The 15,932-nt window shown below is 37.0% G+C and overlaps 1 protein-coding gene across 2 annotated transcripts in view; it reads right to left on the bottom strand.

The window, feature by feature from the left end:
- Positions 1-202: 202 nt before the first annotated feature.
- USP32 (ubiquitin specific peptidase 32) overlaps positions 203-15,932 on the bottom strand; it is a 190,808-nt gene continuing 175,078 nt past the window's right edge. For both annotated transcript variants that reach the window (XM_079131344.1, XM_079131345.1), the window contains exons 28-34: positions 14,126-14,212; positions 12,562-12,682; positions 8,409-8,600; positions 6,553-6,838; positions 3,733-4,157; positions 3,140-3,232; positions 203-2,425 (exon numbers count right to left, since the gene is read on the bottom strand). In XM_079131344.1, the coding sequence (XP_078987470.1) occupies positions 2,252-2,425; positions 3,140-3,232; positions 3,733-4,157; positions 6,553-6,838; positions 8,409-8,600; positions 12,562-12,682; positions 14,126-14,212 (1,378 nt within the window). In that variant the 3' untranslated portion in view covers positions 203-2,251. The remainder of the gene's footprint in view (positions 2,426-3,139; positions 3,233-3,732; positions 4,158-6,552; positions 6,839-8,408; positions 8,601-12,561; positions 12,683-14,125; positions 14,213-15,932) is intronic.

The following is a 15,932-nucleotide window of genomic DNA, read 5'->3' as shown; positions in this document are numbered from 1 at the left end:
AGTTAACTACCAGCTCTCTACCCTTCTCTTCTTCCCCCTCCCTTCAATGTCTTCTGAATAATTTTCTAAAAGGGATGTGAGTCATGTTTAAATCAAATTCACCCTATTATTGCCCTCAGAGATGGAGCATCCACTCTGTAAGTCAGAAAGGTACTCGAGTAAGGGAATTAAAGCAGGGTCACAGAGAAAAAGGCTGAAGAAGTTGACTTTTTGTGTTTACTTGTGTGAGGAAAAACAGCACATGGGCATCCACAGTTTTAATTTGTTTGGATAATAGTTACAGAGAAACAGGTACACTCCATATACAATTACCAATACTTTTTTATACAGTTCATATTTCAGTACATCAACACTATTTTATTTACACTCTATTTATGTACATGTTTCTAAAGTCAGTGCATTGTCAACAAGTTTTATACAGAAATTTACAAGGTGAATGTAGTTAATAGTTAATTTAATAAATTTTCTGCTAGTTCATGAATTTAAAAAATTAATTACAACCAATATAACAAACACAGACCAAACATTAGTAGATTGTGCTACCTGCTTAAATAAAACACCAGTAAAGAAATTATTTAAAACTTCTACTTTATCATGGGGCTTGTCCAGGTAGGAATGGAAAATCTTGAAACTATAAAGTATGCATTTTGTCTGACTTTATATCATTTAGGTCACTCCTTCCTACTTGCAATTATAGTCATCGTTTTAGCCATTTAAGACAAATTTTCCAAATGCTCTCAGAAGAACTAGGTAGTTACTGGCCTCAGATATCAGAACACAAATGCTTAAATACATTGGTATTTACTACCTGCAAGGAAGGAAGGATAATAGAATCTGACAGTAAATAAGAATTAACATTTGGGGTCTAAATAAATTTTTAAAAAGACCAAAAAATAAGCAGACACATTTTCTTTGAATATATATTTAAAAACAAAGGAAAAAAATGCTTCCAGAAATAAATAACATGTATATTTTTGTTCCAGTCTTGAGTAATCAGAGGAAAAAATGAAGTCAGTAAAGAAATACTTTCGATGACTAGTGCAAAAAAAAAGGGACAAATATTCAAAATCAAAAGAAAATAAAAACAAATGGGCATGCAAATAAAACAGAAGTTTACTTCCTAAACCCACCAATTTCATAAAAAATACTTATGAACTATCAACATTTGGGATGTGTTATGTGTTTTGTTTTTAAATACAACATGATGGGGGAAAATACCCCAGTCAAGTTAATTTATAGCCCTTAGAGCCATCAGAATACAAGTTTGTTTGCATGTATTTTCTTTTTTTTTAAAGTGCAAAACAAAGAAACAAAGAACAAAACAAGCACTAATGTGAAACACCATCTAGCTCTGATGCCACTTACCTTCCTAGAAGCTCTTTGTGCAACACATGCATGGGATGATGGTGCAATTACTTGCAACTACCTTGCTACACTCAGCAGATACACATTTTTGAGGACACTTCAAGTATCCTAAAAGTAAGGTGCCTCTATCAGGAGGGCCACTTTAGATGGATTTCCCAGGATGCTTTTTCTTTCTACTGGGTCTCCCAACAAAGACCCTGGGTAGAAGGCACGTAGTTTTTAAGGGATTCTCCTTCTAAGACTGACCACTATACATGCCTCTGCCAACAGTGACTGGTTGTGTCTCAAACACAAACACAACAATAAAAACAAAAAGCAAGAAAGGGAAATGTAGGGAAAAGGTTTAAAAAATAAATTGAAAAATCTGCATCTTTGCCATAAGAATCACTTGCACGCCTATATGATCTTGCTTTCTTCATCTTGTCAATATAATAGAATAAAACTTCAGGAAAAAGGAGGTAGCATATCATGTCGTCCCTAGACAACACTATAATTTTTTTTTTAACTTTGACTCCAAGGAAATCCTTAGTATATTATTATGATTATTGGTAAACTCTATACTCACTACAAGTTTGTTCACATCTGGACAAGCACAATTGAATTCTTATTTGGTCCCAGGTGGTTGGTGCCAAACCCTTTGTTTACAGGCTAATGGTGGATCTGCCTGAAAGTTCTCTGTTGAAGAGCTTGTGAGAGAATTCAAAACAAAATTATTACTACTCTTAAAGTTAACTGCTATTTTAATTAGGATTTTTATTTTGTGCTTCAGGGTCACAGGATAAAATAACTACATTTAGCTTGCCTTTCAGCGATGCTTTTGCCAAATGTCAGCTACAAGGAGTCATCTCCCTCACCACCAGCCTGTCTAGCAGCCAGAGTGGTAGCTTCACTGTAAAACACAGTACTTTTTGTAATCGGACTCAAAGTCTTCATCCATGCTGCTTGTGTCTGCCATCTTTTTACCATCAATCTTTGGCAGAAATTGTGCATAGTCTATCCCCTGCTGCTCGTAGAAAAGAATGTAGGCAGAGTCGGTGTCAATTTCATCAGGGTGAAGTTCCTGAAGGAGTAAGAAAAGCCTTTAATAAAAGAAGAGCCATCACTATGCTGGCTCTTAAGCCTTTCCAGTGAAAGGATGAATAACCCTTTTTAATTACTAAACCTGATTGCTTCCAATTAATTTAATATGTCAGCTATCTCTTATGTGCCCCGAAAAATACTTTTGAGAAAGTATTATAACCAAAGATGAGTCAAAAGAATGATCTAAAATCCCCCAAATTCTAATAGTTCAAAATATTGGAGCTGAGAGTGTAGCTCAGTGATAGAGTGCTTGCCAAGCATGTGCTAAGGTAAGTTTGATCCCCAATACTGTAAAACAAAAACAAAAGAAAATGAAAACGAAACAGTTCCCTCCCCAAACCCCCAAAGATTGGAATTCTTTCTCATTAACCAATATCTCCGGAGCTGGAGATATAGCTCAGTTGGTAGAGTGCTTGCCTCGCATGCACAAGACCCTGGGTTCAATCCCCAGCACCAAAACAAACAAACAAACTAATATCTCCTTTTTTTTTTTTTTTTTTTTCTATTCACATTTTTATTCTCTACTCTGCACACCCCCCTCCCACTTTGGTACCTTAATACTGACAATATCTATACACTGATCCTAACAGAAATACTTATTTCCTATTGAGAAGAAAATCTATTCTTTCAACAAATATTCCCCAGATTTGTTGACATTCTGTTTCCAACTTTCATTCAGATTGAGAATATTTACCTTACAGCTGCTGTCATTGTAACAGTACCACTTGCAGTTTGGGTTTTTGGCATAAGTGACGTAATGGCCCCCACCCAGAATTCCTGAATGGCACTAGAAGAGAAGAAAGTGGGAGTGTGTTAGTAGTCACCAGTACTATAGCCAGGCAGAGCACTAGGATCTGAGCAAAAGAATACTGATGATTAGATGGGTAAGAGAAAATGTTTTGGAACCTTCTAATTTTTTTCTAAAAACAAAATAAACAAAAAGCAAAAAACAAATGCCATAAGTCCCAACTTTGTGTGAGTAAATGACTACTTTATAATTGTAATTATTTTTTAGAAAGCAAAACTCCTTAGAAACACATAATAATGAATAATTTGAACCTCTGACCCCACTTATGCTAACATTACCATTTCCTGAATCACACTTTGAGCTCCACGGAATCTATTCAAATGGCCAGGATTTCTTTTTTTTATTTTGCTATCACCAAGCACAAAGTCTAGCAAATAAGCAAGTGATAAAAAATGCTTGGGATTAACAAATGAAGGTAAGTGAACAAACCACTGAAAAGTGTGGACTATTCTCTGAAAATCACACAATAAACTACTTACCGAAATTGCATACAGATTATAAATAGGTTTAATATGAGTATCTTCTCTTTGGTCATCAGTGCTATCTTCTTCGCTGTGGTTTAGAAGTTGACCATTGCTGTAGCTATTGCCACATGTCTCATGCTCATAAAGGAATCCATTGGCCAAAGTGACCTCGTGGTCTTGCGGGGTGACCAGTTCAGGTTGGCTGCCTCCTAGTATGTGCCCTCTGCTCAAGGTATCAGCCAGCTCACAGATCTGCCCAGCCCCATTCTCTTTGCTGGCATCCAAATTTTCCTTACTACTTGACAACTTATTTTTGCTGCCAATCTGAGGCAGTCGGAGCCTTCCTTTGCTCCTCCCCAAAGTCCGTGGGCTGCTGTTAGGGCTGCTATTTTTGCTGGAGGGACAGCTGGTTCCACTTCTCCTTGATGAAGAAGGTGAACCTGTGAAAGGGATAAAAGAAAGATTCATAAATCCAAATGCCACAAGGTAAGTCAGACACCATATGCTAACTTTGAAGCCAGCATTCACAAATGTAGACATAAAGGTAAAAATAGAGGAATCCTGACTGGCCACTGCTGACTGGCTACTCTTTAGTTTATATTATATAGCCAATACTTTAGGCAGCAATATCCTGAAAATGTACAGTATATGAAAGTGATTTATGTCACAATCAGTTCAAAACAATATAATTATTAAACTAAAGAGCTTTATAAACACTTTCCTCTCCTTTTAAAAATTAGACAAAAATATAACCATTTATTAAGTACTTACTATTACTAGGCATAGTACTAAGGATAAACTCCACCTCACATAAAAGTTTATATAGTAGTGGACTTAACCTTCATGGTCACTATTTCCCATCCCCACCTGCTTTAATGTCCTCAAAAATTATTGGGGCTCCTATAACTTTTGTTTGTATTTTATCTTTTAGTATTTCTATATTAGAAAGTCAAACTAAGGAATTTAAAAAACAAAATACACAAGCACATTCACTGTCAAAGTGATGATATATTCACATGATATGTTGTCTTTGACTCACTGTACATTTATAAAAATATTTTGTTTTATTTGTAGGTGTACACAATCCCTTTATTTTTTTGTGGTGCTGAGGATTGAACCCAGGGCCCCATGCATACTAGGCAAGTGCTCTAACACTGACTCACACCCCAGCCCTCACTGTACATTTATGAGAGAAAGTATAAAGTCATGCACACTTGCCCTTTCTTATCTGAAGTTTCCACATTAATAGACTAAAGCTACTGAAGATCAAAATTATTTGAAAAAATTGTATCTGTACTGAACATGTGCAGACTTCCTTTCTTTCAATCATTTTCTAAACAATGCTACATGACTATTTTTATAGCATTTACACTGTACTGGTAATTACAAGTAACATGGAGATGATTTAAAGTATACTGGGAAAATATATACACACTATATGCAAAATACTACATCATTTTAGGTAAGGAACTTGAAGCATCTAGATTTTGGATACATATCCATGGGAGGTCCTGGAAACAAACTCAGAAGGACACTAAGGGATGACTGTGTGTGATGGTTAAGACCTCAACATATCATTTTGGAGGATACAGTTCAACCTCTAACAACAGTATTTTAGTAAGATCTATAGAATGTGATTATACTCAGCTTTATTATTTCTTATCATTGTGTTATATTTGTCCCAGATCTTTATGTTATTTTATATATATATATATTTTTTTGGTACTGGTGATTGAAACCAGAGGCACTTAACCACTGAGCCACATCCCCAGCCCTTTTTATTTTTTTATCTTTTTTTTTTTTTGTGTGTGACAGGGTCTCACTAAGTTACCTAAGGCCTCGCTAAGTTGCTGAGGCTTGCTTTGAACTCAGGATCCTCCTACCTCAGTCTTCCAAGCCACTGAGATTACAGGTGTGTACCACCTCTTTTGGGCAGATCTTGATTATTAAAAAAATGTTTAATTTTTTAGTACTGGGGACTGAACTCAGGGGCAGTTTACCACTGAGCTATATCCTGAGTTCTCTCTCTCTCTTTTTTTTTTAATATATTTTTTAGTTGTAGATGGACATACCTTTATTTTGTTCATTTTTATTTTTATGTGGTGCTGAGGATCAAACTCTGTGCCTCACATGTACTAAGGCAAGTGCTCTACCACTGAGCTACAATCCCAGCACCTGCAGTCCTTTTTGAAACAGGGACTTGCTAAGTTATTGAGGCGGGTCTTGAAACTGTGCAGATCTTGATTTTTAAAAGATAATTCAGATACCCAGAGATGACTATATTGTCTTAGTATTTTTATAAAAACAGTTTTGATATTTGAGACTTCCTAAGTCTTAGGGACTCCTGTGGGTTTCCCAGACTATACTTTTGAGAGCTTCAACTATAAGGGAACAAGGATGACAACTATTGTTCCTGTTATCACATATTAAGCATTATATAAAGTATATCCCTCTTGATATTTCAATCCTCACACTGTGAACTTGGTATTCTCTCCATTTTACACATTAAGAAACTAGATTTAGGGAGGATACATCTTTTGCTAAAAGTCACACAGTTCAGGGGTTGTGGCTCAGTAGTAGAGTGCTTGCCTGGCAATGGGTTCGATTCTCAGCATCACATAAAATGTGAACAAATAGTTTAAAAAAAGTAAACAGATTAAACTCACCTTAAAAAAATAAAAAGTCACACAGTTCAAATACAGATAAGTCTCATTTCAGATAGGTTCTTCCCACTCCCACCAAGCAGCTCCTTCAGAGTAGAAGACAGAGGGAAATATGTGGTATACAGGGGGGCCCAAGAAAGTCCCTCCCTCAGTCCACTCCAGGCCTCCTCACCTTTTGGGCTCCCTGTAATGTTTGCACTGAGTGAGGATGGGCTCTTGCTCAGGAGCACATCTTCTTCTCCTGCAGAGCTCTGGACATCTTTCTTCACCTCTCCTGCTGGAACCTTTGGTTCAGAGAGGTCATCCCCCTGGGGTGTGAGTGGTTTACGATGGCACAGAGCTGGGTCTCTTGGTACCAAAAAAGCACTAGGGTCAAAATTTTCACGAGGAAATTTAACAATTTTTTGAGATTTTATCCATCGACCGTTTACAAACTGAAATCGTTTAAGGTGAATAATCTGGAGATGAAAAGGTAGGAAACACCTGTGTTAAAGTGTTCTGAAGGTACCAAAAACAAGTCTAACACATACAAATGTTCAAGAATATATAACATCATTATTCTTTAAAGACCTTGAAAATATATTTTATAAGTTCCTTTACTCCTTGATATATATTATGTAATGATTATACAATTATTAAAATACCTTAATTTAAAAAAAGTCTCCCTATTTCCTACCTACCTTATTCCCAAACCTCTCCCTCACTGCCCTTGTCTTCCCTTCCCCTAGTTTCCATTCCTGGAGCTAGCTAAATCAGTGCTATCAATAGTGCTATCAATTTCTTCTGCATCCTTCCCTGGAAAACTATTCTGGTCTAAGGAAAGAAAAACTTACATCCATTTCACAGAATAGTAGGATGAAGACATGAGAAAATATATATAATGTCTGGTTGAAATATATTAGTATTATTAGGGGGTGCAGCTCAGAGGTAGAGTGCTTGCCTAGCATTCATGAGGCCCTGGGTTCAATCCCCAGCACCTCAAAAAGCAAACAAAAAAACCCTTAGTACCTTATAGTTAATTTGTTTTTTAATTTTTTCATACTGGGGATTGAACCCAGAGCTGCTTTACCACCGAGTTACATCCCTAGCCCTGTGTATTTTAATTTCAAGACAGGGTCTTGCCACGTTGCTGAGGCTGGTCTCTCAAACTTGCTATCCTCCTGTTTTACTTATCAAGTTGCCAGGATTACAGATGTGTGCTATCTTGTCTGGCTTTACAGTTACATTTGATGGAACTTCTACCCATAATAAAAACACGTTTTTTTGTTGTTGTTGTTGTTTTTTAGCACTGCTGAGGATTGAACCCAGGGCATTCTACCACTGAGCTATAGTATCAGTCTTTTTCTAGGTCTCCCTAAGTTGCCCAGGCTGGCCTCAAACTTGAGATTCTTCTGCCTCACCTCCCGAGTAGCTGAGATTACAGGTGTGTGTTACCACACCTGGCAGGAAAACGTTTCTTAAATCAATCTGTCACTTCAAACTCTTCTGATGGACAAAAGGAAAGTCTCCTAATCCATGAAAGGAGAGGGAAGAAGTAAATCAAATCTAAAAGAACACATAAGGTTCTGTACATTAGCGTGTTTATGCGCACACATATAACTTGGCAGTGTGACAGTCGTGTGACCAAACTCAGCGGGCAATGGAAGCTCCCAGTTGGTTTACTCTCCTATAGTCTAAGGGCTAGCCTAAAGCATCCTCTCTCCAAGGAGCTGGAAGAGTCTTTATCTTGTTCCAAAGTTCTAATTCATTAGGTTATACTACCTGTGGCACTTCTCATGTTGTGCTGAATTGTAGTTACTGGCCTATATGACTTCTCTCTCCTAGGTTGCAAACTCTTCTGGAATAGGAACTAATAAATATTTTTAAGAAAAATTCACCTCCGTACTCAACATAAAGACCTTGCACAGAAAATATTTTAAGCACTGCTACAGGACAAGTGTTATTCTAAAAAATAACAAAAACTCATGTTAATGGCTTTTTTCCTTTATACTAGACTACTGCTCCCTCAAGGGTAGGGCTGAAACATACCAAGATAGGGGGAAGCCTCCAGAGATCCAGCTTTTTGGTTGCTAAGCAGTGGGTCTTACACTTGGAACAGTAGTACATCTCATTTTCCCCTAGTTCCTCCTCACTGGTGAAAGCACGGAGACAACTGTCCAGGTTGATGGGCTCAGCTTGTGCTCGCCGACTCTGCTCCACGCTTTCATGCTCATCTACAACCTGCAGGGAGAGGGATTAGGATGAATGGGGATTGTAGTGAAGGTATTTAAAATGGTCATCCCACCAGGCTTGGTGGTGCACTCGTAATCCCTGCAAATCAGGAGCTGAGGCAGCAGAATCTCAAGTTCAAGGCCAGCCTGGATGACTTAACAAGATCCCATTTCAAAATAAAAAATATAAGGGCTCAATGGTAGAGCATTCCTGGATTAAATCCCCAGTAATGGAAAAAAAAAATAGTCATACAGAGATATATTACTGTTTCTGTCACTTACCCCTTTCTTACACTAGATGAGATAGGGGAAAAAAAAACAAAAACAAAAACCCCAAACTAGAGTCTGAGTAAATACAGACATGAATTTATTCACCAATATCACAACAATAATACCTGCATAAAATTTCTACTTATATGGTCAATTTTGGGGGGGAAAATTTTTTGAATGGTTCCAACTGACAAAAACAAATTGGAATTACCTGTTTATTTTTCAATTTTAGAATACTGAAACAATTTACATGTGCATTAGATCTCAAGTCTGCTCTGCTTAGTAAGTCATTTATATTTTACTCAGAAAGACAATATTATTAGTATACTAGTACAGAGGCTAGGAGAAATATCACTGAAATACAGATAATCTGGATGAAGCAGAAGACTACAGAAAAACCACGAGAAAGCAGAACACCAGGATACAGCCCCATAGGAGACATGTTATTTGCATGTCAACACCATGTAATACTGATTTATCAGAATACCATGTGCATCATTTTGTCTTTTTCTTCTTTGGGGTACTGGAGGAACCCAGGTCTCATACACGCTAGACAGACACTCTATTACTGAGCTGCACCCCTAACCCTATATGTCTTTTAATTTGAGAGAGCAACAAAAGATAGAGCAAGCTGTGCATAGTGGTGCATGCCTGTAATCCCAGCAGGAGGCTAACGCAGGAGGGTGGCAAGGACAGAATCAGCAACTTAGTGAGGCCCTAAGTGACTTTGTGAGACCCAGTTCTTAATTAACAAATAACAAGGGCTGGGGATGTAGCTCAGTGGTAAAGTGTCCTGGATTTAATCCCCAGCATCACAGGAAAGAAGAAAAAGGAGGGGAAAAAAAAAAAAAAGGAGCAGGCTTTAAAAAAAAAAAAAAAAAGAGTATGGGGTTTTAAGTTGCTCTTATGAAAAGGCCCCCATACCTGCCCAAACCTAAGTGGTGCCCTTAACCAGTTTGCTAGGCTTTGGAGCAAGAAGGAGCTAAGAAAGGAGAGAATAAAAAGGGGTAGGTATGTTGTGGTGAGGTGGGATAGGGAGGTGGGAAAATAGAAAAAAACTTAGAATGGAACAGTAAAAGATTCTTTTTCCCTCTTCCATTCCTGACTACCACTTGACGAGCAATTCCAGAACCATGGAGCTGAGACCCTCTGTTTATCTATTATGTATGAGAAGGTGGGAGAGGCACAGTATCAGGACTATGAAGACTGCATGAGACTTCACACAGAGATATTTTTCTCTCAAGGCAGGGACTGGACTACAAGTTCAACAATGACTGCTTCTCTTTCTGGTAAAGGTCACACTATGTCCATCATTCCATTTATTGCCCTTCCTCCCACAGGTGAACTGGTTATCTTTGCCTGAGGCAATTTCTCACAAGTTTTCTTTACTGAAACTCATGATAGGAACACTGGGCTGCTTGCATTACAAACTGGCACAATTTAGGTTATTCTCTTTAGAACAAATTTTCAGGTGAGATCTTTTCTCTTTGGAGAGGATGGGAATCATGAGGCTGTCAAATGCCCCAATAAACTATCAAGGTTGGAGTTGATTATGCAATCATGGTTTTAACACTGCATCACCATCTGGTCTAAAGAACTCATTTACAAAGAGGAACTTGGAGGAAAATTGTTTTTAAAAAGGAAATTGGGCTTGACCTTGGGTCACTAATTTCCTTCCTGAACACAAATTCTGTAGTAATAATACTGTAATCCTCAGTATCTTTTGTGTTGGTCACTTAAGGGGAAAACTGACATGCTTCAAAGAAAACATGCTGTATCATGGTTGTTGGCATAAGTAGAAAAAGAGGTGTACCAAATACAGTAGTGTTTCTTTTCTCATAGCCAGTTAAATATTATCTCAACTCTCTATACCAGAGATGCTTTATGACCAACCACAAATTATAGTATGCTAGTGAAGAATGTTGATTTTTATTGACTGTATTTTCTGTGGAGGCAATGGAGCTAGACGGGGGACTGGGAGGATGAAAGGTTAATTAAAAACGTATTTGTACTGATAATATATATTTATCAATAAATTTTCCCTAAAGATTCCCTGTACTCCTCTATGCTTAGTTTTTCTACTAGTTCAAATAATTTAAATTACTTATAGACATACTCTTCAAAATGTAAAAAGGGAAACCTTTTATATTCTTAATGCAAAGGGAACTACTGTCAAAATACTGGCAGATGTTATTATTTTTCCTAAACAGTATTTTTTTTAAACAATTGAAGGAATTTTTTCCCCCAGTATATGTAATTTTTTATACTTGAATCTACTATGCTCTCTTTAACCACTCCTCTAATGTGAGACTGACATAAAATTGTTTCTAATTTTTTGGTGTTTTAAAAAATGTTATATGATAGAGTATTTTATTTCCCACCAATAAATTCCTAGGAGAAAAATAGTTGGAATAAAAAATACAAAGCATGTTTGCAATAAACTCAATTTTGAACCACTGTATTTCCTATGTCTATGTGACTCTCTAAAGCACATACAGAAACCACATGTAAGGAAAGTCTAGATTAGTCATGTGTTCCCAACTCCCTAGTAATGCAGTCTATCTCAACAGCTATTTCCATGGTATCCCAAGTATATCACTGAAAATGAAAGTGGGGTGAGATTAAATAAGTGATGTAGGCCCTTCTTCCTAGAAGTAGGATGCTCTCCAGAGCTTTTTAGATTTCTCAATGGGATTGTTATAAACAGGAAGAAATTTACAGACCAAACAATTTTTTAAAAAAATGTTTGATAGAAATGTCCTATCAGAATAATGTTCTGTCAGATTTTGTGTTGCTGTCAACTGCTAAAATTTTCCCTCTTCAAAGAGGCATGCTGAAGTTACTGAATTACATTGCCCCAGTGAGTGTGGTTTGAACATCAACTTCTCTTCAGCTTTTCTTTAGTTTTTCACCCACTGATTTTTTCATTTGGCAAGAAAAGAGCTCCCAGGAGCCTCGTGGTGTGTGGGGACATATTTAGGGCTCCATATAGGGAACTAGGTCTACAATTTCTTCAATCCTCAAAAGCATAAAAAGATAGAAAAGTCAATTACTAAAACGAATGCTTTTCTAATTAAATTTCCAACATTCAAAGTGCTATATAAACGTAAAACATGCTGCAATTCTTCATGACTTAAAAAGCTCCTTTAATTCTCTTGCTGGGATTGAACCCTGGGACTCATGCATGCTAGGCAAGCACTCTACCACTGAGCTAACAGTGGTCAAGGAATGTAAAGTGTGATCAACAGCCACTAAGATATGTACTCTTAAGTATCCAGTCTTAAAACATCTCAATCCTTTTTCTAACTTTTTCTGATCACTATGCCTATTAAAGGTAGCACCTATAATTTTGGAATACATGAGAACTAAAATAATTTTGCTTATCAAATGCTATAGCTTTAGGGATATTTAACACATGGTCAAAGGGATAGTTATTGGTATATCAGGGCTAGAGAATATAACTTCTTAAATACACTGAGTTTTGTTCCAAGATTTACTTGTTATTAATACTTCTGAAATTTAACACCCCAATACCAATGATTTGAGAAGCTGAAAAACAAAAAGTATAAGCAATTATGGTGAAGTGTCAACTGGTTGAATGCTGATGACTGTTTCTGGTTGTTTCAAATTGTCACGATATTCAAACTGAAAGAAAATTTCCTAAGTAAAAACCACATCTGATGGCATCCCTGCACACTTACTCTTTCCTGTGACGTTTGATAGCGGAGATGAAGTGCTGTGGGATCCCAATCTACAGCAATATATGCATTTCCAATGAAAGCTCTATCTTCCCCACAATCAATTTTACAGCCTCTGCAAAATCTAAAAAAGGGGAAAAAGACCCAGAAAGGAAGAAATAATTACAAAGGAATTTAAATTTTCTTAATCAAAAATATTCTTCCTTCTTACTTTCCTCTTGGCTTCACAATTTGTCATGGGATTCTAACTCCAGACTTGGATAAATACAGTAATATTTACATAAATATAGTAATTAGTTCAGGGCATCATTTACCAATTCTCAAATCCTTGATTTTATACAGCACTAGAGAAACAACTGTTAACACACAGGAAGCTGTGAGCATAGTGACAAATAAACATGGGAACTGGCTATTTGAGATAGAACAATAGAAAGAAATTCTAAATTCAGTTATTTAATGCTCTGAGGATAACTTATCTGGTGTAACAATGCCTATCTCTTTGTTTATAAAATGACATTAGGTAAAAATATGTAAATTTTGTTTTGTTTTGTTTGTACCAAGGATTAAACCCAGGGGTACTTAACAACTGAGCCACATCTCCTGCCCTTTTTATTTTTATTTAGAGACATGGTCTTGCTAAGTTGCTGAGCCTGGCCTCAAAATTGCAATCCTCCTGCCTCAGACTCCCAAGCCACTGGGATTACAGGCATGGGCACCCAGCAAAAATATGCAATTTTTAAAGTTGTTGGGAGGAGTACATGACAAAGGTTCCAAAGGTTATTTTAGTTTGCTAAGTCTATTACAGTTCTTTAAAAGTTGACTTCAGTATTATCAGGCACTTTCTCTACTACAACAGCAATGACCAATCAATCTCCATATCTCTTTCTAAACACCCAAAATATATGATGTTCTACTGGCTCAGAACTTCCAAAGTGATTTACATTTATTGTTTTGTGTATGTATGTGTTTTGCTTGTTTTTATTTTGAGGTTCTGGGGATTAAACCCAGGGCACTTTACTACTGACCTACATTCCCAGTCCTTTGATTTTTTAAATTTTGAGTTGGGGTCTCACTAAACTGCAAAGGATAAACTAATTCTTCTGCCTCAGCCTCAAGTCACTGAGATTACAGGCATGTGCCATCTTGCCTGACCTAACTGATTTATAATTAAAAAAGCAGAAAGTTTAGGGTAAAAATAGGCAGGTATGGTGGTGTGTGTCTGCAGTGTCAGTACTTGGGGCACTGAGGTGGGAGGATCACTTGATGCCAGGAGTTCAAGATCAGCCTGGGTAACATAGTAAGACTAAGTTAAAAAAAAAAGTTTAGAATAATGAATATTAATCATAAGCTATGAACTTGGGGTGTACTATAGGGTTTATAAAACCAGCTAAGATTCAAAAGCAAAATTTAGTTGTCAATCTCACAAGGAAGAGATGAAGAAACAAATTCTAAGTTTATTTCAAGCTGCTTATTTGCTACTACTTCTCAAAACTGGAAATCTTATGAAAAAGCACAATAATCTGAGGCTGCAATTCTACAAAAATTTTTCTTTAGAAGATCACTTTACCTATACCATGGGCACCAAGCACAGGAGTTCCCATCTTTCTGCACAACTCGTAGAGTGAATGGATATTGATAGCCCATACTGTCATCACTGAAAGAGAAGAGAACATAAACCTAAGAAGCATTTCTGGTTTGAGATGCATCTCCTTTTCATCTTCCCTTAAAGTGATCCTAGGAAGGGGCATCCTGCCATAGCATTACGCTCATGTTGGTGGCTCAATGTTGCTTATCAGCTATAGCCACGTACCAGCCACACTAGGCCACATCTCTGCTTATAGAAGGCATGGATTGCCAGATGTATCTAAGAGAGTTTATGTGGCACATAAAAGTCTTACAAGATAATTCAATCATTAAATCAAATACCAAATATCCTTCAGCCCTAATTTTATCGGAGGATTTAATTCATATTAAATTAAATTAACACTAGATCTTTCTATGCTAAGAACACTGACATAACATAAAAGACTATATTTATATTAAAAGACTGTCTTCTTTAATTGGATTCCTTATTTATGGTACAGGTTAGGTAGGTATCCCCTTTTCTCTACCTTAACTACTCAAAGACATAAGCTACACATACATAGCTTCTTTTAATCACCAACAATTGTGTCGAGTTAGCTTTATAAGTTGTCCAAATATTTTAAAAATGTACTGAACTTTGCCTCTACAACAAACAACAATTTATATATATACCATAACATCAAGTTGTACATCTTAAACAGTTTCTGGGTTGAGGGTGTTGCTCAGTGGTAGAGCACACGTTTAGCAAGTGTGAGATTCTGGGTTTATTCCCTAGCACCAAAAATCCCCTGAAAAACAAGACACTCCCTTGTCCCCTAGTTTCTATTTTTAATTTTAGTCCATAAAGCTGGGAGAAAAAAAAGAATCTAAGCAAGGAACATAATCTCAAAGCAGTATACTTTTCAGCTCATTTGGCAATTGATAGTGGCTATCACATGACTGCTAGAGGTTAATTAAACTGTGATAAAGACTCCCTGTAAGGGCAAAAGAGAATTATGTGTCTGGCATGGGAATTCCCCATCTTTCTGCATAACTTGTCCAATGAATGATATTGATAGTCCTTACTGTCTAGTATCCTGTCCAAATAAAATCAACAGTAAGTGAGAATTGAATGAAAGAGGGGGCCAAAATGAACAAGAAGCACTCTCAGAGGAACCCATGCATCCATTGAGTAAAAACAACTTCCCCTCTGTTAGTTTGGATCTTGACTGTCCCCCAAAGGTCTATGTGTTCAAGGCTTGGTCTTGAACCCATGGTAGTATTGGGAGGCAGTGGAATCTTTAGGAGGTGGGATTTAGAGGAAGAAGTTAGGTCACTGAGAGTATTAGTTATTGCATTTGAAGGGATATCAGAAGCCTGGCTTCTTCCTGTCTATAATTCCTGGCTACTATAAGGTGAGCACCTTGTTGAACTGTATACTGCCATGAGGCACTGCCTTGCCAAGGGCTGAAAAGCAAGGGCTGAGGCCAACTGACCAAGGATTAAAATCTCTTAAAACTGTGAGCCAGGGCTGAGGATATAGCTCAATTGGTAGAGTGCTTGCTTTGCAAGCACAAGGCCCTGGGTTCAATCCCCTGCACCACAAGGAAAAAAAAAGAGCCAAAATAAATCTTTCCTCTTTTTAACCTGGTTATCTCAGGTATTTGTTACAGTAATGAGAAGCTGACCAACACCCCCACTTTCTAACCATAACTAATCTATTTTCTGTCCCCATGAATTTGCTCATTATAGATACTTTATAAAAGTAAAATCATACAATGTTTGTCCTTTAGTGTCTGGCTTATTTTACT

Source organism: Sciurus vulgaris (assembly GCF_902686455.1).
Source record: "Sciurus vulgaris genome assembly, chromosome: 3".
NCBI lineage: Eukaryota > Metazoa > Chordata > Mammalia > Rodentia > Sciuridae > Sciurus > Sciurus vulgaris.
Note: the sequence above shows the minus strand (reverse complement) of the source record. Positions and strands in the feature narration are given on the sequence as shown.